The sequence below is a fragment of the Coptis chinensis genome, chromosome 7 (genome assembly GCF_015680905.1).
Source record: "Coptis chinensis isolate HL-2020 chromosome 7, ASM1568090v1, whole genome shotgun sequence".
Classification (NCBI taxonomy): Eukaryota; Viridiplantae; Streptophyta; class Magnoliopsida; order Ranunculales; family Ranunculaceae; genus Coptis; species Coptis chinensis.
Window position 1 is genome coordinate 23,902,663 of NC_141462.1, and position 24,851 is coordinate 23,927,513.

General features: G+C 35.9%; 1 protein-coding gene and 1 pseudogene across 1 annotated transcript; both read right to left on the reverse strand.

Annotated features, from left to right (window-relative positions):
- Positions 1-13,585: 13,585 nt before the first annotated feature.
- LOC147486715 (uncharacterized) lies at positions 13,586-16,373 on the reverse strand (annotated as a pseudogene).
- Positions 16,374-22,986: 6,613 nt separating this feature from the next.
- LOC147486716 (uncharacterized) lies at positions 22,987-24,101 on the reverse strand. The gene is made up of 3 exons (XM_086573830.1): positions 24,015-24,101; positions 23,559-23,924; positions 22,987-23,286 (listed from the first exon to the last, which is right to left on the reverse strand). The coding sequence occupies exons 1-3, from the start codon at positions 24,099-24,101 to the stop codon at positions 22,987-22,989; spliced, it is 753 nt and encodes a 250-aa protein (XP_086429956.1).
- Positions 24,102-24,851: the final 750 nt, after the last annotated feature.

The window sequence follows — 24,851 nt, forward strand, 5'->3', positions numbered from 1 at the left end:
AGTTTCCGTGCTAGTATTACCATTTACCTCAAAGGCTGTGTTTGCTGTTTTAGGGTTTGGTATAGCTTGTCCTGGAAACACGCCTTTTGGTTGGGCTTTCTCTTGGGCTAACTGTTGTATGCCCTGATTTATAGATTGTAAGATCTATTGGTTTGATTGAGTCATTGATTGGAAAAGTTGTTGGGTAACCTGTATAAAGGCGTCGATACGATCCGGTTGTGTAGGTGTAGTAGTCACAGGTGGTGCGACTGGAATTGTCTCACGTTGATTATTAATGGGTGGGTTGTGATAGTTACTATTGTTAACCGGAACGATACCTCTATTGGTATTATAACTATTATAATTACTCTGACCTTGTGCTACACCTTGTTGTGGTTGCCCTTGGTTGTTATAATTATTATAATTTCCACGACCTTGTCCCCGCCCCTGCCTAGGTGGAGCTTGATTATAATTGTTTGCTTGCCTAACATTTTGGTTATTAAACCCTGGAGGTGTAACTTGTTGATTGTTTCGCCAACTAAAGTTGGGATGTTGTCTCCATGGGGCATTAGGAATATGATAGTTATTAATGGAGCAAACATTATCTTGCTCTAATTGTTGTTGTTCATAGGCGAGAGGACAATAGGAGTCAGGGTGCTCAGGACTCAAACAGAAATTACATGGGTTGGAGTTTACATTCATGACGGGGATAGGCTTTTGTTGTACAGAAATAGCCTCAACCTTTTTAGTTAGAGATTCGATTAAATTTTTAAGTTCTAGATCGGGTTTCATCTCAAACATACCGGCGGCCTTAACTGTTAAAGAAGAACTAGCGAGAGCGGGGATATCATCACTACCCCCAATTGTTATTAGCGTTTAGTTTGTTCTTCTAAAATTTGTAAGCCTCCGAGGCTCCTTTACCTAGGAAACTACCCCATTCATTATGTCAAGGACTTCTTTATGGTGATGTTGAAGTCCTTTGAAAAGGCACGAACTAACATGTCTTTTGCTAGGTTATGGTGTGGACACTCTATAAGCGGATCGGTGAAACGATTCCAAGCCTCGAAAAATGATTCATGAGGATTACGTAGGAAAAATGAATCTTGGAAAGCATCTCATCCGTCTTTAGGGGTGGGTAAAAATGTTCCATAAACAAATGAACAAGTTTAGCCCACGAGTCCATAGAGTTAGGCGCCAGGGCGCTTAACCAAAGACGCCGCCTTTATCGGGCTAAGGTGAAGGGAAATACCCTTAGTTTAATTTGTTCCGCACCAACCGTAGGATGATGGAATGTTGTAAGGACTTGTTCAATCCTACGCATGTGTTGGTAAGGTTTTTCATGGTCTAAACCATGGAAGGCGAATTAACAAATTAAATATGTTTGGGGGATTCAAAAATCCCCATCGGTCTACTAGAACGATGCAAGATTTAGGGCTATCGCTCAAGGCTTTGTAGAAGTCGGAAAGAGGAGTCTCTCTTTCTTCAGCCATTATGTCAGGTGTGGTTGGTGGGATAGTAGTTAGAGGTGTAGTGATTAGTATACTCGATAGATTTGTTTGTTGACGTTGACGGTTAATTACGTTCGGTGTTTTTCTCCGACCAGACCTTAATCCCATGCAAGTCTAAGTCTAAACACGACAACACTCCAAACAATCTTGATATTTTAGTATAAACCTCTAACTGGAGATGCGAGGTATGGAAGAAAGGAATACCTGATAGCGTCCTTGCTTCGCTTATGAATAGTGTCTTGTTTACGAGTGTTCATTGTACATAACAAGTTAGAACACTGAAAAACTTAAAAAAATCGAAGTTCGAAACAAACCTGTAGAAATCCAGAAAATTTAGCTTAGGCTTTAAGGGTGCGCTTAGCTTAGGCGCGATCGCCTCCGTGTATTTCAAGTTATAGTGTTTTTTTAGGTGGGTCGCTCAAGGTTCCAGCTTATGGGTGCGGTGTAAAAGGCCCGTCCGAATCGCCGACTCACTCGGTAATTTTGTCGCGGAACTTTTCAACGCTGAAACGGACAACCACAGTATGAATCAAACAAGGGTGGGTGGGTTTAATGGGACTTAAAAATGACTAATTATACTATGAAAACAATGCTAAAGTGTAACTAAGATGGCAGCGGCGCCATTTGATAAAACATAAAATTGATAGTTTACCTACGAAATGAACGATGAACTCAAAACGTAAGTAAACTAAAACTATTTATGATGCTAGATTGCTTATCAAAGTTTCTACTCTCAATTCTATCGAAATAGAGTGGAGTAACAAATTCGTTCCACTCCTACTTCTCTAGCATGGAGTGTTTTCTAATCTAATTAATCAGTCTTAAGTCTAATGAGAGCTTTACGAAGGGTGTTATACTACGATACAATATGAAATTGATTATGTTGAATTTAAACTACGAATGCTATGGAAATATGATTGTTTTTGAATCTAGATAAATGATTAGAGGGGAATTGAATCCACCTCGAATCCAACTTAATAACCTAGCATAGATTCTTGTATCTCGATTCTTACGTTCTTACGGCAAGAATTTCGAGTTCTAATCCCTAGTGTTCATGGCATTTCTACCAAATACTAACTAGCATGTGAGGTCGTCCACCCATTCTCATGGCGAATCATGACCTTCTAGAGTGGAATAGATTCTACAACGCTACTACACTATACCACTAAGTTTTCATCAAAGCTTCATCAACCCCTCTAATGGAGGTTTTAGCCTTTAGTCATCAACCCATCATTTCCCATTGAATTATAACTACTCATCATATTAAAATTCTAACTTAACTAATTTAACTAACAATGTTTCAATCTACTTAAACTACGATATGATAATTAACAAGAATTAGAACTAGATTTATAAATTGAAATGACAAAAATCAAAATTGACAAAATAACTATTTTATTTATCTAATCAATTAAGAACAATGATTCAAAGACTTAATCTAAAACAAGAATTGAAAATGGAACTTAAACTTAATTACTCTACTGAAAACTAGATCTAGAATTCTATATAGTTTTAGGTCTAACTAGCTACCATTAACAAAGAGCTAAGCTTTTGTTTTTATATATCCAGATCCAAAAATCGTGCATGGGCATGGAGCCATGTTTTGGGCCAGAGAATCAGGCCCAAAACCCAATTCTTTCAGTCCAAAAAGGCCTCTTCAGCTGCAGTTGACTTCAACAGACTTTTCATCCACTTTGCTCCTTTGATTGGGTCACGGCTTAGACCATTGGAAATCTCTTTCCGAGCCGGTCGTTTTGACATAAGGTAGGCCCAATTCCGAGGTCTGAGTCCAAAGATACGGCCTTCGGAAGTTCTGCTGACTTTGAGTGTTGTTTCTGCCCGCATCGACTTTTCAGCTTTTGACCAGGCTTTAGAAAGGCTTTGTCTTCTTGAATCTTAGCCTTTAATCACAGAACTCCTTAGCAACCGACCTTTGCTCCTTTATCTTGCTAAAGTGGCACATTTCTACACATAATGGACTTTGACGCCTGAAATACATAAAAACACGTAATCAGTATTAACTCTTAATTATTACTCACATAATTGGTCTAAAAGTATGACTGTTACAGGGTTAAAACTACAGTTTTGGGCTCTTATCAATGCCCCATACATCAAAGATTTCCACAATTAAAATGGGATTTAAGGGCATCATATTGCGTTGAGTAATGCGTCCTAGCTGCTGGCAGTGGTTGCATGCTTTGCAATGCTCATGTGCATCTCTAAATAGTGTTGGCTAATAAAATCCACATTGTAGAACCTTGGTCACTGTTTTCTTACCACTAAAATGACCACCACAAGATTGTTCATGGCAGAAGAATAACACGTCATTGTGTTCCCGGTCGAAATGCAACGGCAATGCATTAGTTGGTCGAACAATACTTGAAGAGGTAGGGATCATCCCGAAATAAAATTTCACAAATGGATAAGAACTTTTTTCGGTCATTACGAGACCAAGATGAAGGGACTTTCTCAGTAACTAAGTAATTTACTATGTCAGCGTACCAGGGAGACGAAAAAATGGAATATAAGTGTTCATCCAGAAAGGAATCATAGATAGGTTCGGTATCAGTATCAATATCACTGACAAGTCTTGATAAATGGTCTGCAACCACATTTTCGCAACCTTTTTTATCTCTAATTTCTAGAGTAAATTCTTGCAAGAGGAGAATCCAGCGGATCAACCTCTGTTTTGCATCTTTTTTCGCTAATAGGTAATGAAACGCCGCATGGTCAGTGTAGATAATTGTGGAAGAACCCACTAGGTAAGGACAAAACTTATCCAAGGCATATACAACGGCGAGAAACTCTTTCTCAGTGGTGGTATAGTTACGTTGAGCTTCATTAAGGGTTTTACTCGCATAGTAAATGACAATTGGCTTATCTTCTCGGCGTTGCCCTAGTACAGCTCCAATAGCATAGTCACTCACGTCACACATTAATTCAAAATGTTTAGACCAATCAGGTGGTTGAATTATGGGAGCGGTAGTTAAGGCGGATTTTAAAGTCTCAAAGGCTAGTTTGCAATTGAAACTGAAGTCAAAAGTGGCATCTTTAAGCAAGAGGTTGGTTAAAGGTCGAGCAACCTTTGAGAAATCTTGAATAAATCTCCTATAGAAACCTGCGTGTCCTAAAATCTTGAATGTCGTGAACTGTTTTTGGTATAAAAGCAATTTTTCTATCTTAGCTTTGTCGACTTGATTCCGTCTTTTGAAACGATATGTCCTAAAACTATTCCTTTTTTAACCATGAAATGACATTTTCCCAATTAAGAACAAGGTTTTTCTCTTCCTCACAACGTGTAAAGACCTTTTCAAGATTTGATAGATTCCATATATTGAGAAGTCGCCCATGAATACTTCTATAAAAACGTTACGCCATATCTTTGAAAATGTGAAGCATGCAGCGTTGAGAGTACCACAGTGCATTTGCAAAGGCGAAAGGCATTTGTTTATATGCAAATGTACTAAAGGACAATTGAACATAGTCTTTTCTTGATCGCCGGGATCTATGACTATCCGAAAATATCCCGAATAACTATAAAGAAAATAGTAATATGTATGACCGGGCTAACCGTTCAAGCATCGATCGATGAAGGGTAGTGGAAAGTGATCCTTACGAGTGACTGTATTAAGTTTGTGATAGTCAATGCATATTAAGCCATTTCATTGGAATCGAAATGAGATGCATTCATCTTTATCATTACAACCTTAATGCCGATTTCTTTGGAACAACGCGTGTCTTGGACTCACCCAAACACTATCGGATATAGGGTAAATAATACCTGCATCGAGTAATCTTAAAACTTCCTCCCGTACCACATCTTTCATGGTTGGGTTTAGACGACGCTGCGGTTCACACGATGTCTTAGCATTTTCTTCAAGATGTATGCGATGGGTGCATACATTAGGGTTAATGCCCTTAATGTCATTGAGGGACCATCCAATAGCAGAACGGTATTGTTGAATGACATCTATTAAATGGGATTCTTGATCATCAGTCAATTGAGATGATATAATAATTGGATGACTACCATCTGGATCAAGATGTACGTATTTTAATTCCGAAAGAAGAGGTTTTAAGTCAGGGGCGGGTGGAGTGGGTATTAAAGATTCTTGAGGAAAGTCATCGTCTATAGAGTAAACATATTGATGTTCATCCAAATCGCTGGACATCACGGTCGTAGGGTCAAATAATGGTATTGACTCTAATAACTCGTTTACTTCTTGTGTATAATCATCATCCTCAAATTCAGAATCACTAAAGTAAAGAAATTGGTATACTTCATCTTCAGGAAAAATGTTTGTTAAATACTCTTGGACAATGCTATCAACCCTGTTCACCTCACCATCAATGTCAGGCTCTGAAATTTGTTTCATCATCTTGAACACATTTACCTCGACCGAAAGATTTCCGAAGGACATGGTCATGGAACCATCCCTACAGTTAATAAGAGCATTAGCAGTTGCTAGGAACGGACGTCCAAAGATGATAGGAATGGAATCACATGCAACTTCTGTATCCAAAATAACAAAGTCTACAGGATAGAAAAAGTCTTGGACTTTTACAAGGACGTTTTCCACAATTCCTTTTGGATACTTAATGGAACGATCGGCTAACTGTAGAGTCATGGTGGTAGGTTTCAGCTCATGAAGACCTAGTTGTTTAAATAAGTAATATGGAAGTAAGTTCACACTAGCTCCTAGGTCTAGTAGTGCAGTAGCCGTATATTTGTCACCTAAGGTGCATGGAACCATTGGTCTACTAGGGTCCTTGTATTTGACTATACCATTGTGTTCGGTGATGGATGGAAACTGTTCGGTGAAGAATGCTTGTTGAGGAACATTAGTTCTCCTTTTTGTGGTGCACATATCTTTCAGAAATTTTGCATGTTTTGGCAATAGCTTTAAGGCATCGAGAAAAGGTAAGTTGATTGTCAAATTCTGAAAAGTCTCTCGAATTTCATCAAAATTCTCATCAGTTTTATTCTTTGCCAAGCGTTCAGGAAACGGTGCCTTAGGGTGGAATTTGTCAAAAGGGGTCCGCTTGCTTGTTTCCTAAATTCTGAGATGTTGACTTTGTTGTAATTGGTGAATCCTCCGTAGGTTCATTATTGGAAATAGATTCATTGGAACCGTCGGATTCCTTTGGTTGATCATCTGGCATACATATTTGATTGTCTACAATTTTTCCAGATCGAAGAGTAGTGATTGGGTGCACCTCACCTTGGTTGGGAGTACTTGTACTAGGTGCATTGGTGAGTTCAAAGGCAGTGTTTGCTGGCTTAGGGTTTGGAACTACCTATCCAGGAAACACGCCTTTCTGACTCTTTTCTTGCGCCAATTGTTGAAGTGATTGTTGGATAGACATTAAAATTTGAGATTGTTAGTTCATGTAAGCTAAGAAAGTCTCACTTGTCCTATCCGTAACGAGTGGCGCAGGTTGTGCAACAGGTACTAGATCACGATTATTGCTGAGGAGTTGTTGATTATAGTTGGGATTTGGATTGGCTGGAACAAGCCTGCGGTTGGTTTGATAGTTAGCATCAGAAGTATTTTGAAATTGAGTCTGACTTTGTTGGTATTGCTGATTATTTCCTTGGTGGTAAGGAATAAAGTTGTTGGTTGGTCGAACTGGTGGATTAGCGAAACCTGGAGGAGCCCCCAGCTGTTGGTTATTTTGGCACCAAGCGAAATTTGGATGTTGTCTCCAAGGTGCATTAGGAATGTTGAATGCACATGCCTCCTCCGATGGTTAAGTAGAGGAAGCATATAACAAGGGACAATATGTATAAGGATGGTCAGGACTAAGACAAATAACACATGGGGAGGAGGTGTCAACGTTCATAACATATTTTGGTAGTTGATCGTTTACTTGAACTGCAAGGGCATCTACTTTTTTAGTTAGGGATTCTATCAAATTTTTTAATTCAGGATCGGGTTTTACATCAAAAATAGATGTAGCTTTTGTAACAGTATCCTTTGATGACCTAGACGATTCAGTGTTACCCCAGTGTGTACCTTTTTTTAGCTTGTTTTTCAAGAAAATATGCTTCAAGAGTCTCCTTTGTCCATGAAGCAACCGCCGTTCATTATATCAAGAGTTTCTTTTTGATGATCAGAAAGTCCATTAAAGAAGAAACGAACAAGGACGGCTTTGTCTAGTTGGTGATGAGGACATTCTAAAAGAAGATCAGTAAAGCGACTCCATGCTTTCGTAAAGGATTCATGAGGATTTTGACGAAAGAATTGAATTTTCTGAAACATTTCAGTAGTTTTCTTTTGAGTGTAAAATTGAAGCATGAAAGCTTGAACAAGTTTATTCCCATGTGTCTATGGATTGTGGATATTGTCCTCATTGTCACCAAGTATGGTACGGGTTTAAAACGGTGTATTTGAAAAAAACTTAGTTCGTGTTTTAAACGGAATGTCTCGGGAAAAAAACGGAAAAAAAAGCGTAAAAAAACTTGGGGCATAAAAAACGGGTTTAAAACGTATAATACGTACAATACGTAAAAGAAACAGTAAAAACCGATGATAAAGAATATAATAGATAAATAATTTGATTTTTTTATAAGAGTGGAAAAAAGAATTGACACATAAAATAAAAATAAAAATAATACAAATGAAAGAAAATTCAAATACATGAAAGTATTAAATTATCATTACTCATCCAAATACTAGAAGTTTTAGATTCAGTACAAAAACACGACTCTAAATAAGATGCTACTAATTACCAACCATAATGGCATAATCAAGTTCTACAAATAAGTTAATAACTTTAAAATTTATAATTAATTATTAATAGTCCAAAACAAAATAAAACTGTCTCAATAAGTCAATCTAACGCCCACTCTTCAAAAAGGTAAACTCCAAAACCCCTTTTCTTATTCGTGTTTTCTTTTAGATTATTAAAAAAAAAAAAAAAAAAAAAAAAAATGGGAGATTTTCAAAATCTCGGGTTTTAAACGTTTTTTAAGTTTAAAACGCGTTTAAAACGGGTTTTTTTTTAAAAACTCGGGTTTTAAACTGGAACCAGATGCCTTGCCAATATCTCGGGATTTAAACGCGTTTTTTTCAAAAAAATGCCGAACTTGGTGACAATGGTTGTCCTGCAAGCCAAATTGACACTTTTTCTGCTAAAGTGAATGGAAATAGCCGAAGCAAGAGTTGTTCCTTAGAGACAACTGGATGGTGAAATGTTGTGGCCACTTGTTGAAGCCTACGAAGATGATTGTACGGTTTTTCGTGATCCAAACCATGATACACAGGTAACAAACTAAAAACGTTTGGGGAATTCGAAAATCACCGACAATGTCCTCAAGTGTGATGCAGGAAGAAGGTCCTTCCTGTAATGCAGTATAGAAGTCCGACAGGGGCTTCTCAGCTGGTGGAGGATCGTCGGCCATAACGACAGAAGTTAATGGTGATGAAGAAACTTGATGAAGGTAATTAATAGAAGAAGAACAATTTTTAGGTGAGAACTTATGCAGTTACTTATCGTATTTTTTTCGAGGATAGGTATGTTCAAATTCTTTAGTGGAACTATACCTTAATCTCATGCAAGCATAAAATTAGATCTAATTGACAGAAGGAACTTATTATTACTTGAATTTTATGATTCTCTTAAAGATTTTGGAGTTGAACAACGTAGGCCTAAGCTGCTGCTAATGTAGGAGTGAAGCGAGGAATACGTGTGTATAAACCAACGGCCAGGTTACAAGAGATATATGAGGGAGGCTTTCCGTGCAAGCACGGTTCTAATTAAGTAACTTCAATCTTTCAAGTTTCCTAGACACCGTTGGAATATGATTAAGATTTATGGAATTAAAATTTATGCAAGGTCGTTCTTAATTTTTTTTTTTTTTTTTTTTTAAGATTTATGCAAGGGTGAAAGTACAAGCATGCAAATACGATCTACTCATACAATACTAGATGCAGTAGCACATGAAGATACTCTACTCATACGTATAGCTATACGAATAGGCAATGTTGTATCATCGATAAATACTTCGATACGTACAGGCAAATATACATCAGTAATACGTATATGTACGCTAATTTGTAAATCGATATTACGTAGACGTATATCAACAGTAACAAGCAAATTTGAATCACTCATACATATCTAAATACATTAGCATGCAAATATAGTATATATACGCAGATAAATACGACGATTCTAAAACTAAGCATGTAACGTATTATACATAAACTAAAATACGACTCTTGTATTGCATAATAATTTGATTTCGGCAATACTCATTGAGATTGCGAGTGTCATATAGAGAGCAGCTTCACCCTGTAGGGTTTAGAAACAACTTATCCAACTCAGATTTTAACCCTCATTAGAATGTTTTCCTCTTTCTTGACAAAATCGAAGTATTATACAAGGACGTGTACTTCATACGTAGAGAAATATTAAACATACAACAATAGACACTTATACGTAGAAATACAAATAACCATGCAAGATAGTACCATTTATATGTATATATACATTAATATGCAATTCATGCCTAGTTAATCGTATATAAATATTTACAGGTATATGAACATGATTCATGCATATTTCTAAGCTAATACGTAAATAATAATCCATAAACTAGTATATAATAACTACGTACATGGCATTCATACAAAAACAATAAAAATTTGAAACCTGTTACGTAACGCTAGTCGCCAAAGAAATGAAACAGATGTTTCAATCCGTCGACGTAATTAATCCCAGAAGATATTTGACTTTTTTGTTACCATTTTAGAGAATTAGGCCTGGATATGGATCAAGATATATCAGTGGATACTGGAGCTAGAACATGAGCAGTAAAAGAGGTATGACACCCGCGGACGCGAGTTACACCTACGGACGCGAGTCCATTACCGCGCATGCGAAGGATTCTCCCACTTTGAGCTAAAATTTTCACAGCAACCTTAGATTCTTGTGTAGTTTACTTTCCCGGTCTTAACTTTTTGTTCCTGGACGTACAGCAAAAAATACGATAATCGTCAGGTCTTTTGGGAGGCAAAAAAAATGAAAATAAAACAAAAACGTAGAAAACAGCAAAAAGGAAGGAAAGATGAGGGTGGGGGTTCCCCTTGGAGCAATTTCCAGTATGTAGCACAAGTCCTTGGTCTTTAGAATGGCAACGGCGCCATTTTGATATTCACCTTTTTGATATGTTAGAGATTTGAATCTCTTCCTTGGCCAAAATGTGAAAACAAAGTATTTCCTTACTCACGATCTTCGTGTTCATATAATTTGGAGTAGGGATTCGAACCAACCTAAATTCTAGGACCACTTACAACTTGGTTTTACTATTTTAGGAAACTAGTGAGTAAGTTTAACTATGATTGTGTAAATACTAAATACTTGGTTTATTTACTACACAAAAATTGAAAACATTAAGTTACGTAAACATGCAACTAAGACACGATAAAATTTTACTTAAAACGAAAGTGGAGAGTTAATTCTCCTCATGTTAAAATAACTTTTGTTATTTGATTTTAGTAAGTGCATCTTAATCTTCCTAGAACTCTTAGACAAGTCCTAATAAAAGAAAACTTGATCATTAACATATATGACTCATCTTTAAGCTTCATACATGCTAGCATGTAGAACCAAAGCAATGACTTATCTCTAAGCTTATCACTTTGATCCCTAACTAGACTCTACACCAACTATCATTTTGGGATAGGATATAGGTCTAGTTGTTCTTCCTAAACAACTTACTAAACCAAATAATAAAGATTTTCCCTCATATGAGTATTATTAACTCCCCCACAGAGGGAAGGTTAGCTCATGATCCTTGGGATAAAGGATGACAAGTGTAGAATGTAAAAAGAGAGAGAGAAAACAAAAAGAAGAAACTATCTATATAAACTCACTTGCATTTAGATTTGTTTTTAACTAGAAGAACACAAGGTTTCCTCTATTAAAACTATTACAAGCTTTCTACCAAAAACTAAAAACTAAAATAAAATCTAAGACTAAGGAACTAAAATAATACATGGTAAAGGAAAAGAAGTCAATGGAGTAAATGGAGTGTCCCCCCTTATTTTGTTTTCTTCTCCATTTGAGAGAAATCTCATTTCCTCCCACGTGAAACACTAAACTACATTTACTTCCTTCTTAACCACACAATCCACAACAAAGTGACACCTATCTTTTTTTCACTATTAACACCTAATCTTATCTAACTTTATTAACTACATGCAAGGTGTCACTTTTGCACCAAATATTTGCAACTTTGTCTTGACTTGTATGATGACTCATCAAATTTTGCAGGCCTGCATAGTGGGTCCACATGCAATCTAGTGGCGGTTTGGTCTTTTGGCAATTTTACAACTTCCCGTCTATGCGTACAGTTCATTGCCCTAATTGTTTGAGCAGCTCACTTGTCGCATTCGGAGTCCTGGTTCAAGAGGTGGGAGCTTCAGAAGTTTGATGCTTCTGTGCAGATTTGTTGGGATTTACATGGCTGATTTGGAAGAATTCATATATATATCGTTCCCCGTGCTTTAACGCAGGTTTAACCAATATTTTCATATTTACTATGAAGACTTGTAAAAGTACGAAAACATACTTATTTCATGATTATTAAACACATAATTAACCAAATTTATATGTCTTGGTGCTTATCAACAAACAAACTCAACAAATGTTATAGCGTGGCTGAAAAAGAAAACCAAGTACCCATGGGCAGCAGAGAAGATGATCTAGAAAATTCAAAATATGAAGGAAGAGATGGAGCAATTCAGCATCAACCATGTATATAGAGAAAGTAAGAACCTCACTTACCAACAAAAAAAAAAAATTAATAACAGAAAATTTAGAAAACTAAATTATTACCATCTTTTCTTCGAGACCAACATAGCCTGATCTACTGAGTCGGTGGTTATACACATTCTTCTTTCTCCTCTCAAATTGCAGCTTGCTATACTCCTTTGAATTCAAAAAGACAACAATAACTAAGTATAGTAGGGGATGAACATACATAACTAACTATCACTATGCAATTTGAATTTCATTCATCCCGAGTTTAAACAATTACTATACATACCTGAAACTCATCCGTCAATCTTGACTTCACAAACTGTTCCCAGTCATTTTGACGAATAAAATCATAAATTTTTGGTGGTTTCTCCAGTAGGCTGCGGTCATTTATGTAAGGAGTAATATATTTCCTAGTCAAATTGGTCTTGAAAGTCCTCCATCTTTCCCCAATGGATGATATGACTTTATCCATACAATTTGGATCAATATCAAATATTTGCTAGACATAAAAAAGCATGTAAGACATAAGCTTTAGGAATAAGAGCAAAAAACAAATTGTTCATAATATAAAGTACATAGAATTATACGATTTCGTACCTGCATTGCTTCCCATAAATCATCTCTCAAAGGTTCTGGTAAATCATGTCAAGTTTCAAATTCACTCAATGGTACCTTGGACCTTGCCAATGCACCTTCCATACCAGCAAGTTTTCTTCGTACTACCCGATTATTTGGCCTTCCTTTTTCATCATAGACAACTCTAATTTTATTTCCATCCCATTTCTTGTTAAGCTCAATCATTATTGTTGTTCCTCTTTTAAGTGTTTCCCTTTTTCGATTTTTTCGGTTGCATCGTTCCTTTTTCGGTTGTCATTTGATTGGCCATCTTCTTCTGTACCCATGATAACCTACATGGCAAAAATAAAAATGCACAACACATGTTAAATCTATGTAGAAATTTTAGTGTATGACAGATTAACGGCCAATTTTCTAATTTTAGAAGAAAATGGACAGTGAATCAACAATCTAAACAAAAATATAGGAAACTAATGCATACCATAAGCATTTCCAACAGCAAAGGCAGAGACTATCTTTACCAAAAAAAAAACAGCAAAGGCAGAGAAGTGCAAAATTAAAAATAAAAAACCTGCTTCAGAATTATGACCAAGCAATGACATGAAAATAACAAGATAAACAAGACAATTGAATATAAACAAAGGCCTGAAAGCTTTATTAGTTTTATTCGGATCATCTCAAGATTCTCTTAAATACGAAAATTCAAGCTACACTATTAAAACTAACAGAAAAGAAAAAAAAATATACAATAATCAAATAAATAGAGTTGAAATGTTTAGTATATGGGCTTTTCTTTTCTTTGAAGGCTTGTGAGCAATCCAGATCCCCTCACAATCTTCACGTGCATACATTGATTGTTCATCGTCATTCACATCCAGAGATTCCATATCTGGAAATACTTCGTTGCGAATGTTGTCTCTAATACCATCATCAATGAAGTCATCATCTGCATTCTCATTATCATGATCATAATATCTCTGAGGAGTTGTTAGGGCAACTGACCATTTAGGATCGATCTGATTAGGTACATAGAAAACTTGCTTCACTTGAGAGGCAAAGACGAAAGAATCAGATTTGTACCCTATTCTACCAAGATCAACCAGTATAAAACCCAAGTTATCTACCTTGATGCCATTCTGATTCTCAACCCAATCACACTTGAATACTGGGAGTTTGAACTTAGTGTAATCAAGCAACCATATTTCGGTAATAACACCATAGTAGCAACTTTCTAAAAAGAGTGGATTTTTATCTCTTGCACTTGCTATCTACATTCCAGTGGCAACTAAACTCACTCCACTATTCTGATTGACTCGTGATGCATCACGATCCTTTGTGGAGAAACGGCAACCATTAATCACATAATTGTGATATTTCAATACATGTATATGAGGACCTTGAGCTATCCAACGTAAGGTTTTCGAGACATTGTTACCAGGGATGCTCCTTTCATCTGAAACCTGTGTTCTTTATAAAATTAGTTACGCTTATTAGAGTAGTAAATAAAAAATTCAAGTTGTTTAGTAACTCACCCTTTTTCTTAACCAATCACTAAAAGTGCTAATATATGCATCATGTAACCATTTTTGGCTTTTTGATTGGCGGGGATGGTTTTGCCTTAAGTAGTTCATATGCTCCCTACAAATTATGAACACCAACTCAGGTTAGATATGACAGAAAAAATAGAAAAAATATTGAACTCCTCAAATGTATTTGAAATGTCATTACTCGATATAAGGTTCAACAACATTTGTATTTTGCAACACATAACCATGTGCTTCCTCCAAGGACTTCCGGTCGACAACTACCAAATCACCACCTGATGGAGGCTTTCCAAAAACAATCTCCTTGGCTGTGTTGCTTTGAACATGTGGAGTACCAACAGCACCCCAAATCAAATAAAAACTCACTACAAAACTCAACTGCTTCTTCTGCAATATAACATTCAGCAATGCAACCTTCTAGACGATTACGATTTCTTACATAGCCTTTTAAAACCTTCATGTACCTTAACAAAAAGAAAAGGAATATTGATGGGATTTCCTATATTTAACTTGGTATAATTTGAACTATAAATGATATTCGGCAAACTTACCTCTCAAATGGGTACATCCATCGAAAGAAAACTGGACCACAAAGTTGGACTTCTCTCACAAGATGTACGGTTAAATGAACCATAATGTCGAAGAAAGATGGTGGAAAGTATTTCTCCAGAAGACATAATGTGATTACAAATTCTTTCTGAGTTTCACGTAATTTCTGCAAATCGACTACTTTCGCACAAATGGCATTAAAGAAGAAGCAGAATCTAATAATTACATATCTCACATGCTTTGGCAACACAGATCTTATTGCCACCGGAAGCAATTGTTGCATCAGCACATGACAATCGTGGGATTTTAGACCACCTAATTTTAAATCTTCCATTGAAACAAGTGGCTTTAAATTAGATGAGTAACCTTCAGGAACTTTTAGCTCATGCAAGGTTTTGCAAACTCATAATTTCTCCGCTTTGGATAATGTGTAACAAGCTGGTGGCATGTATGTTCTCAATTCTTTTCTTTCTGGTGCCAATTCCTTTCTCAAACCCATCTCCTTAAGATCACGACGAGAAGCAACCCCGTCCTTCGTTTTCCCCTTAATGTTAAGCAAGGTCTCAATAATGCTATCACAAACATTTTTCTTAATATGCATGACATCCAAGTTGTGTCAGAGAAGTAAATGTCTCCAATACACAAGCCTGAAAAAAATTGACCTCTTCCTCCAACAATGTGTAACATCATCATGAACAATATTTGCTTTTAACCTTTTTGACTCGTCACTTTTGCCCCAAAAAGTTACAAGTGTTTTAACCTTCTTCCGTATACGCACACCAGTGAGTGGTGTTGGTGTGAATAGAAACTCACATTTACCATTAAACGCCTTTTTTTGCTTTCGATACGGATGCTCTTCCGGAAGATATCTTCTGTGAGCCATGTACACATTCTTCATGAAATGCTTCAATCTACAAGAATCTATGTGTTCACCACATATCGGACAAGCGTAATAGCCTTTAACACAAACACCGGACAAATTACTAAATGCAGGAAAATCGTTAATTCTCCACAAGAGAATAGCCTTTAGTGTAAATTTTTGTCGTTGGAAAACATCATAAATCTTAACCCCTTTCTTCCACAATTTTTTCAAGTCCTTGATCAAAGGTGCTAAGTATATGTCAATGTCATTTCCAGGTTGATGTGGACCCGAAATCAACATTGTCAACATCATAAACTTCCTTTTCATGCACAACCACGGAGGAAGATTATAAGTGATGAACACAACAGGCCAACAACTATATTTACTACTAAGAGAGCTATGTGGGTTGATTCCATCTGCCGAAAGTGCTAAGCGAAGGTTTGTTGGTTCTGCTCCAAACTCTAGCCACTTATCATCTACTAGCTTCCATGCGGGTGAGTCTGCTGGGTGACGTAGTTGCCCATCAACTTCTCTCTCATTGGCATGCCATGTTAAATTTTTCGCTGTCTCTGCTGATTGGAACATCTTTTCGAATCTAGGGATCGGTGGAAAATACCACAAAACTTTTGCAGGCGGACCATTACTTTGCTAAATCATATTATCCTTCAACTTATATCCTGAAAGTCCACATGTAGGGCATGTCTTTCTGCCACTAAACCCCTTCCGATATAGTATGCAATCATTGGGACACGCATCTATCTTCTCATATTTCATTCCATACACTGCCAATGTCTTTTTAACCTCACGCATATTTTTGGGCAGTATATTCTCTTCGCTTGGTTGCATGTCTCTCATCTTTGTGAAGCTTTTGTCGGACCACCCACTCTTCACTTTCAGATTGTAACAGTGGCAGATAACTTCGTATACTTTGAACATCCTCTATACAAAGGTTCCTCAGCATATTCAAGCAACTTCTTAATCATTTTAGGGTTACCCGCATACTGATCTCGCGCGGTCTGAACCAATTTTGTTGTTTCAACTGCATCCTCTATAGGCTCCCACTCAAAATGATGATGGGAAGGCTCATCTGTATCCATATACGAGCGAGCTGCACTTGGTGTTCTTTCCCCATGCCATGTCCATGTAGTATAACTTTGGCACATGCCAATGAAATACAAATGATTTTTAACACCGAGTTCCATCAATTTCTTGACATTCCTGCATAGTTTGTATGGACATCGTATAGGATTTCCCTCACCAGCATGGCCCCGTGCAAACTGTAGAAAATTCTGAACCCCTACTTGGAATTCAATAGATAACTTATCCTTGGACATCCAACCCTTATCCATTTTGAATGTGTCAAAGAGTAATCTGAAATGTAAACAGTATTGTTCAGTTAACAAAGTAATCAAAAGGCATTTTTTAATCCCCCACGAATATGCCAGATATGAAATCTAACAAGAACACTACATGACTAGTCTTTATTTCTAATAAAACATTAATAATGCTACGTATTATATGATAGGGGCTTGCTCGGTACTAGCTATTTAATACATACAGAGAAATAACGAGGTGAACAAACTAGAATTCATGCGTAACCATGTTACTTCTTCATTTTATAGCTTAACTAGACGTACAAAAAATAGGTTTTCCTCTTTTTTAGGTAAAACTATATGTCAACATCATTGAAAATAAAACCTATGCTATGAGAATCAAAGTTAACTTACTAAATTAATAGATATTCATGCATATACACAGTAAAGTAACAATACTTGAATTCAATAGTGCAACATTTTAAGCGAGTAACAACTAAAACTATAAATGTATGGACTATTGACCAATAAAAAAATGGTTGTACTATCCAAAAACAAAGGTGCATAATAGAAAACATGTTTCCTCACACTCATGTACGCAAAACAAAATTGATAAAGTCATATACACATGAACAAAGGTTAACCCAAAAAGATTAAACTTAATCAGATAAAGAAGATAGAAGTGTACCAACTCTAAAAGCAACCCAAGTTGGAGCAAAGCAATCAAGACCTTCTCTTGTCCAATTCGATTCTAACAAGGACTGGGAAGTGATAAAAGATCTGCAAATTTCACTACTCAGGATATAACAATAGCAATAAACAAGCTGAAAAAACAAGAGTGAACCTATTTACAATTGACAAAGCATATCAAATGGTTCTACTACCCAAATTCAAAATTTCATGACCAAAACCTTGCATTCTCAACTTACGTAAAACCAAGTTGCAAGGGCAAAAGTCTACCCTAAAAGCTAAACTTATGAGGGTTGCAATTTTAACAGATTGCAATAAAGTAACATAAATTGCAAAGCTATGAATTACCAAGCAAAATGCAGTTTACCAAGACCACATAAGAAGACTAGGGGGTTGTGCAAAAGGTAGCTTTCGACATTTAAAAGTAGTATTTGACTTTGGGTGGCCAGAACTCTAAATTATCAGGTGACCAACCATTTGTACATCAATGCCTCATTGCTTCCACTAGCAGCCAATGTTTATGTTAATCATGTTATTAGACACAAAGTTCGTTTTGGTCTCATACTCTCATCAGCTATTTGTGTGCAATCACGTTACCTTAAATAATAGCACTAGCTTGATATAGTCATAGATACAAGAAAAAAGCTCGCTACGTACAAGAAAGCCTTATCTGAAAAAAGATAAGAGTAATACCTGCTCAAAAGCAAATCAAGTTGAGGTAGGACGACCAGAACCTCCTCAAATCCAATTTGTTCTAACAAGGAATGAATAGCTGATGAAAAAATTGCAAATCAGTTTATAAAGGTTAGGCACTAACTTATTTATACATGAATTTTCAAAAATCTGACTAGTTTTGAACACTATATAATCTCCTAGCTTAATCTAAGATCATTTTAGTACATGAAAACCCAGAAGAGTTGTTGAACTGCTGTGGAGTTGAAATGGGTAGTGGAAATTGTTTCTGAGCCGTTGGTGCGAGAGGTGAAGAGAGGGCAAAATATACGGATAGTGGAGAGTGAGACAGTTGGGATTAAAAATACACAAAGAGATATATAGTGGAGAGCGAGATAGTTAGCGAGATAGTTGGGATTAAAAATCACGAAGAGATAGCGGAGAGCGAGATAGCTGGGTTTAGAACCGCAGTTGCCATTATTGTGAGTTCGTGAAATTCCTGAGAGAGTACTGTAGAGCGGGACTTCAATTTTTTTTGGGATTTTCGTTTTCTTTAATTTATTCCGAGATATTTCGTATAATAGCTATTATATCATTTGAGTGCCGAGATATTTGGTTTAATATCAATCATATCAGTTCAATGTGAGATAAATTAAATTTCCTATTATATCAGTTCTATAAAAGTGAGATAAATGAAATTTCCTATTATATCCGTTCCACAATGGTGAGATAAATGAAATTTCCTATTATATCAGTTCCTATCCACCAGTGGTAAAATCCATATATTTTATCTCAGTTAAGTAAGAAGCGAGATAACAGATTTATACTCAGAGTTAGTAGCTAAATTACAGGACATATTATCTCATTTACAAGACATATTATCTCTCTTATCAGCAGAACCGAGATAAGGCTAATTTTAGAACCGAGATAAAAACCCTTTTTTTTTAGTAGTGTGTCGTAGTTGTTTTGGCGGTTAAAAAAAATCTATAGGCTTAATGTAACGTATTACCCGTAAGGAATATATTGTCCTTGTTTGAGTCAATATCATCTAAAGAAGTGAATGAAAATAGGTTTTGAGGAATCTGCACATCATGATTGGTGGCAACTTTGATTATAGTAGTGTAATTCAACTCGAGTTTATAATCATGCGGTGCAACACGGTATTTAGGTGAATTGTCACTAATGTCAAAATTTTCAATAAGTAATAGTGCATCTGGTTGCATATGCTTTTCAAATGTCTTTGTTAATTTCACCCCATATTTAGCTTGAATTTGGTTGCCCTGTATAATACATACAATATAAAGTTTTTTATAAACAACAATTAAATAATAAATAGTAAATCTAGTACTAATTAAACACAAACCTGTTCGTCCATAAGAAGGACTTCTCTGTGTTTGATAGCTAGGTTTTTAGAATAAAGATCATCCCACTTTCGCACGACCCTAGCTAACTTTTAATTTCCAAGCAGCTTTTGAACGGTTGATGGTGTTCAACATATGGTACTGAATTGCCATGTTTGTAACCTTGTCACAAATTGTATAAAAGATTAGAATATTGGAAACACGTCAACAGTTATAGTGAAGGTATAAATAATTTATTCTATATAGATTTACATAACCATTGCATATGTAGTTGAATCAATAAAAATTTTTGTCTAAAATAATAAATAAAATATATGAATTGAATATTACCTTGATGGAAGGCTGAGATGTTGTATTGAGTTGAGATTTTTGTTTTCTTTGCTCGATTATATATGAAGATTGATAGATATATTTATAACTTTGGAATACATATAGAATTAGAAGCTTAGGTAAAATCTTTGTTTAGGTATTTGTTTATTTTTAGGATTATATTGAATGCCGACTCATTTTGAATTGAAATACATGTATAGACTTAGAACTTAAGTAAAACTCTTTATGAAGTGGACGTGTAGAATTGTGATTATTGGTTCCACAAAGGAATCAGAATATTGAAATGGGTACACAAATCATTTTCAATTCATATAAGCCCATGGGCGGGATTGTTTCATCCATGAGGATGGGTTTGCTAAATGAACTATATTAGAGTTAAGGTCCATGTTAAAGTTAACGGTATGGTCCTTTATGAATTTGGGCTTTAGGCCTTGGTCCAAAGGATTGGTTATATTACCAAGTGTTACGATTATAGAATAGAAACACGTGTCCACATTATTAGAGGACGTTTTTTTACTACATTTTCAGTCAAGAAGCTTTGGTTACTTTTCTTTCGTATTTTTTTTCTTCTCACCTATTTAGTGAGGTATGATTCGTCAAGCGAATAGTTGAGCTGCGTGCACTTGTTACTCGCGTATGATTTTTGTGATAATTATATCACCAAGAGTTCCAATTGGTAAGATATAGGATGAATTAAAACTTGAATTAGATGGTTGTATGAAGAATTTGGATGTTGTTGTGGAATTCTTCAAACTGCTGACTGCTAACTTAAAATATAGTAAGAGCTGAGTTTCTCTAGACTGTAGCTACCTTACTGAACTTACTCAGAGCTAAGTAAGCACCATTACTGTGGTTCTAACAAAATTAGCATGGGCATCGAAGACGCGGTCATTGATCTAACTAAGTCGTTGCTGAAGCATCATTGGGATTCTAAGAATTCACAAAAGAATGTGTTCCGAGAACTGTCCTCTGATGCAATTGAGGAGTTTCTTGATCAAGAGAATATACCTTGTGAATGGTGGGCACTACTTGTTGGTTGGGAATTAAGACAACTATGGTCTCTTTGTTGAGCTTATATCATTTTCTCTATACTTAATATGATGCATAGTTCAATCACCCAGATGTTTGTTGGACATATTGGAGATTCAGAGCTTGTTGGTGCATCCATGGCTACTCTTGAACTCCAAGGCCTTGCTTTCTGGATTATGGTAATTAAGTCTTCTAGCTAATGAATTTCATCATTGTATATGTAATTAACCTATCTCTCTGCTTGATTATGTGCCTAAGAACATTCATTCTTGTGTACAGTCTGGTATGGCTATTGCGATTACAATTAGTTGTGGCGAAGCCTATGGAGCAAAGAAATACGCATCACTCGGTGTCATTTGCCAACAGGGCATAATTTTGCACTTGGGAGCAGCAGTACTATTTTCCTTCCTATAGTAAATGTAAGTTTTATATACCTATCAAATAGACATTGCAAAAAGAATGAAAGAATATAGAAAAGAAAAATATAGGTGATATGATCGTGTTTAATTTAAAATAAAATAAAATAAGAACTGTGCTTCATATATTGTTGACGACCGCATGCTATAGGTAACATCTTCGCCCTGAAATCCATGAAGGCACCTGCATGTAGAATTTTTTTGTCATTTATATCCATGTACGTAGTTGTAAATATACGCTAAGAAACTTTTATGTCCTGTTTACTTGTTTCTTTTTGTCATGGGAGATTGTTGAATACTTCTGGATAGACTACGTTTTTTGTATGTTCGTACAAATTACTGTCTCTATTGTCTAATAATATCTTCAGTCCTTCACGTGAAGTTACACGCGAAACAACCACATATAGTTGTCCGTGTGAGAATACCTGATTTCTTAGGTAAACTTTACCACTTGTCAGTGTCTATCCCTGGCTTTTGTTAATTGTCATGCAATAACAAAACTTTATTGGGTACTGTACACGTCGCAATACAAAAGGCCATTTTTTTTTATCAGACTTCGTCACAATTCGAGGGATGGTGTGTCGATCTCCTATGTTACTTCCAGTAATGATCATAGCTTCAAACAAAATATATGACAATGTAGTGATAATAAGTCTTGTTCCGTTGCATAGTCCCTTGCTTTGGTTTATGTTTTTGAGAAGCATTATAGGAGCACCTTATTTTAGTTGTAAAGAATGATTGGCCATACCTGCCAGTTATAAAGTGTTTAGGAATTCAGTCTGATACAAAATGTGTTGATTTCTAATCCCAGCATCTGCTACACATAACGTGTCTGCACTTAAGAACTCATATATTTTGCTGGGAACAGAAGAGATCGAGAACATATGAATTTATTTCGTCAGCTAATTCATTTGTAGGAGTTAGAATGCACCTATCTCTCAAGTAGCAAGCTTCAGAATATGTTTTGGAAAAATCTGTGTAGATAGTTTCCACAATTTCATTTATACCGTCTCTTGATGAATGAATTATAAGGTCTTTTGGGATTTTCACCCAGCTAGGTTCTTCACCTTCACACAATGATCAACTTGGAAGTTTTCCATCACCAATATCCAGTATCCATTTGTTGAATTCAGCATCTGATTTGCTAGAGTCTTTGTTACGCAAAAGCATATTTATGGTAAGTCGAAAAATCCTGAACTGGCGCCATAAATACGTCCTGTTAATTGAAGTAGACACAATTGTTTCTCTTGATCCTTTCTCTACAACATGCAATGTTTGTCTGAAGTCACCTCCAAAAACCATTATTTTCCCTCCAAATGGTTTGTCCTTTAATCTTATATCAGTCTCTAACATTATATCTCTTAAAGTCGCATCAACATCTTCAAAGTCATTTTTTTTTACTCATTGGTGCTTCATCCCATATGATTAGATCAGTTTTCTGAATCAAATATGCCAAGTGGGTGTTTCTACTAATATTGCAAGTACTGAAGTGGTATTGTTCAATTGCAATTTTAAACCTTGAGTGAGTAGTCCATCCACCTGGTAAAAGAAGTGCTGCTACACTTGATGAAGCCACAGCAAGTACTATCTTCCTCTGTGACCGCAGCCTTGCAATTAGTGTATTCCATAGATAAGTCTTTGCCATACCACCACTTCCATATACAAAGTAAAGACCTCCAGTTTTTTCCTGAACTCCATTCATATGACAACATTAAAAACTTCTCTCTGTTAAACATTCAATCCAAGATGAAGCTACTCAAATTGTGTGGAGAGAGTAGCACAATCATAACTTAACTCCTCTTGTATCAGTCTGTTCTCAAGTGCATTTGGTTTTGGAATATCAAAACTAAATTCTTTTAGAGTTCGACCGTTTTCATTCATTAGAATCTCAACTTCACGAAGTGTAAATTTTTTTAGCTCTTCTTGAGATAAGGTCAGGTTATCATTACCTTACTTTACTTGCTGTAATCCAAATATATCGTCTGAAAGTAGCTCCCAATTCTCATTCCACAATTCAACCGAATCTGATACCTCACAGAATAATAGAAGCGTCACAAACAATTGTCGCAATAAGTTACTATTAGACCACTTTTCTGCATCTTGAAATGCTTTATGCCATTCACCGTCATCTTGTAGTAGGCCTAATACACTACATGCTAATTTGTAGTCTGGATGAGTTTTACCATTCACTGTTCTAATGTCTTCAAAACTTTTGGCACCCTTGACTATATTTAGAAGCATATGCATGTAAAATCTTTCACCTTGTGTTGGATGTGCATAGTATATTCTACCAATCTTTAGTCCCTGTTCTCTTTCTATCCAGACCTGTAGAAAGTAACATATTGTAATAAATCAGGCCTAAAATATAGTTCAAATATAACTATTTTAGAAGCTAGAAAACAGTTTTATACAAACCTTATCATCTTTGTGCCACACAAATAATAATGTAAAGTCAACATACGTAAAATGTCTTCCTTTCTCATTAACTTGATTAGTGCGCATTCACTCTGTGAACATAGTCCTCTTTGATTTGTCTCTTTCAACAATTACAAAGGTATCTTCATTATCATGAAATATAATATTTTGATCATTTTCAAGATGGAAACTCATCCTTTCAACAGATGTATATCGGAATTGAATGTCAAATTCGAAGATTCTCCAGCTTCCTTCTAAACTAGACACATAATGACAATCTAGATAGTGCTTGATCTCATCAACTTCATGAATAGTTTTTCTTTTATTCTCATCATATTTCAAATTTTCTTCAATGGTGCATCTAGCCCTATCTTATCCTTTTGCTATATACTTAAATAGATATTTAACCATTCGTGTGCGGTTGCAATATTCAACGTTAATGTGGCACTAAAATTCTCTGCTAAGTGCTGGGTTGTAAGGAACAACCCATCCATTGTCGATTTCAACAGGGTTTTTATCACCTAGCATGGCAGTTCACTTGTTGTTTCTCCTTCGATACACAGCAAAACCTTTTTCATCAAATGTTGTTTCACTACAAAACCCCTTTGGATAATGTCTTGAACATTTTTTCTTATCATTCATGCACAAAGAACCCCTTTTCTTGTTTCCACACGGTCCATGAATCATTGTACGAACTATAGTTTCATATAGCAAGGGGTCTGCTTCTTTGTCTGGTAATTCTGCTGATATTAGTTTGTCTATATCTGTTCCATTTTTTGGCTTGTCATTCGGATGTAGAAAAAGCAAAATGTGGGCATGTGGCAACCCTCTCTTTTG

What these genes read in the sequence shown, in the direction of transcription:
- LOC147486716 (XM_086573830.1), bottom strand. Translation starts at nt 24,101, where the DNA reads ATGCGCACTAATCAAGTTAATGAGAAAGGAAGACATTTTACGTATGTT. An exon ending in TGTGGCACAAAGATGATAAG is followed by an intron (nt 23,925 to 24,014) that starts GTTTGTATAAAA and finishes TACTTTCTACAG; the next exon opens with GTCTGGATAGAAAGAGAACA. An exon ending in ATATATTTGGATTACAGCAA is followed by an intron (nt 23,287 to 23,558) that starts GTAAAGTAAGGT and finishes AATGGAGTTCAG; the next exon opens with GAAAAAACTGGAGGTCTTTA.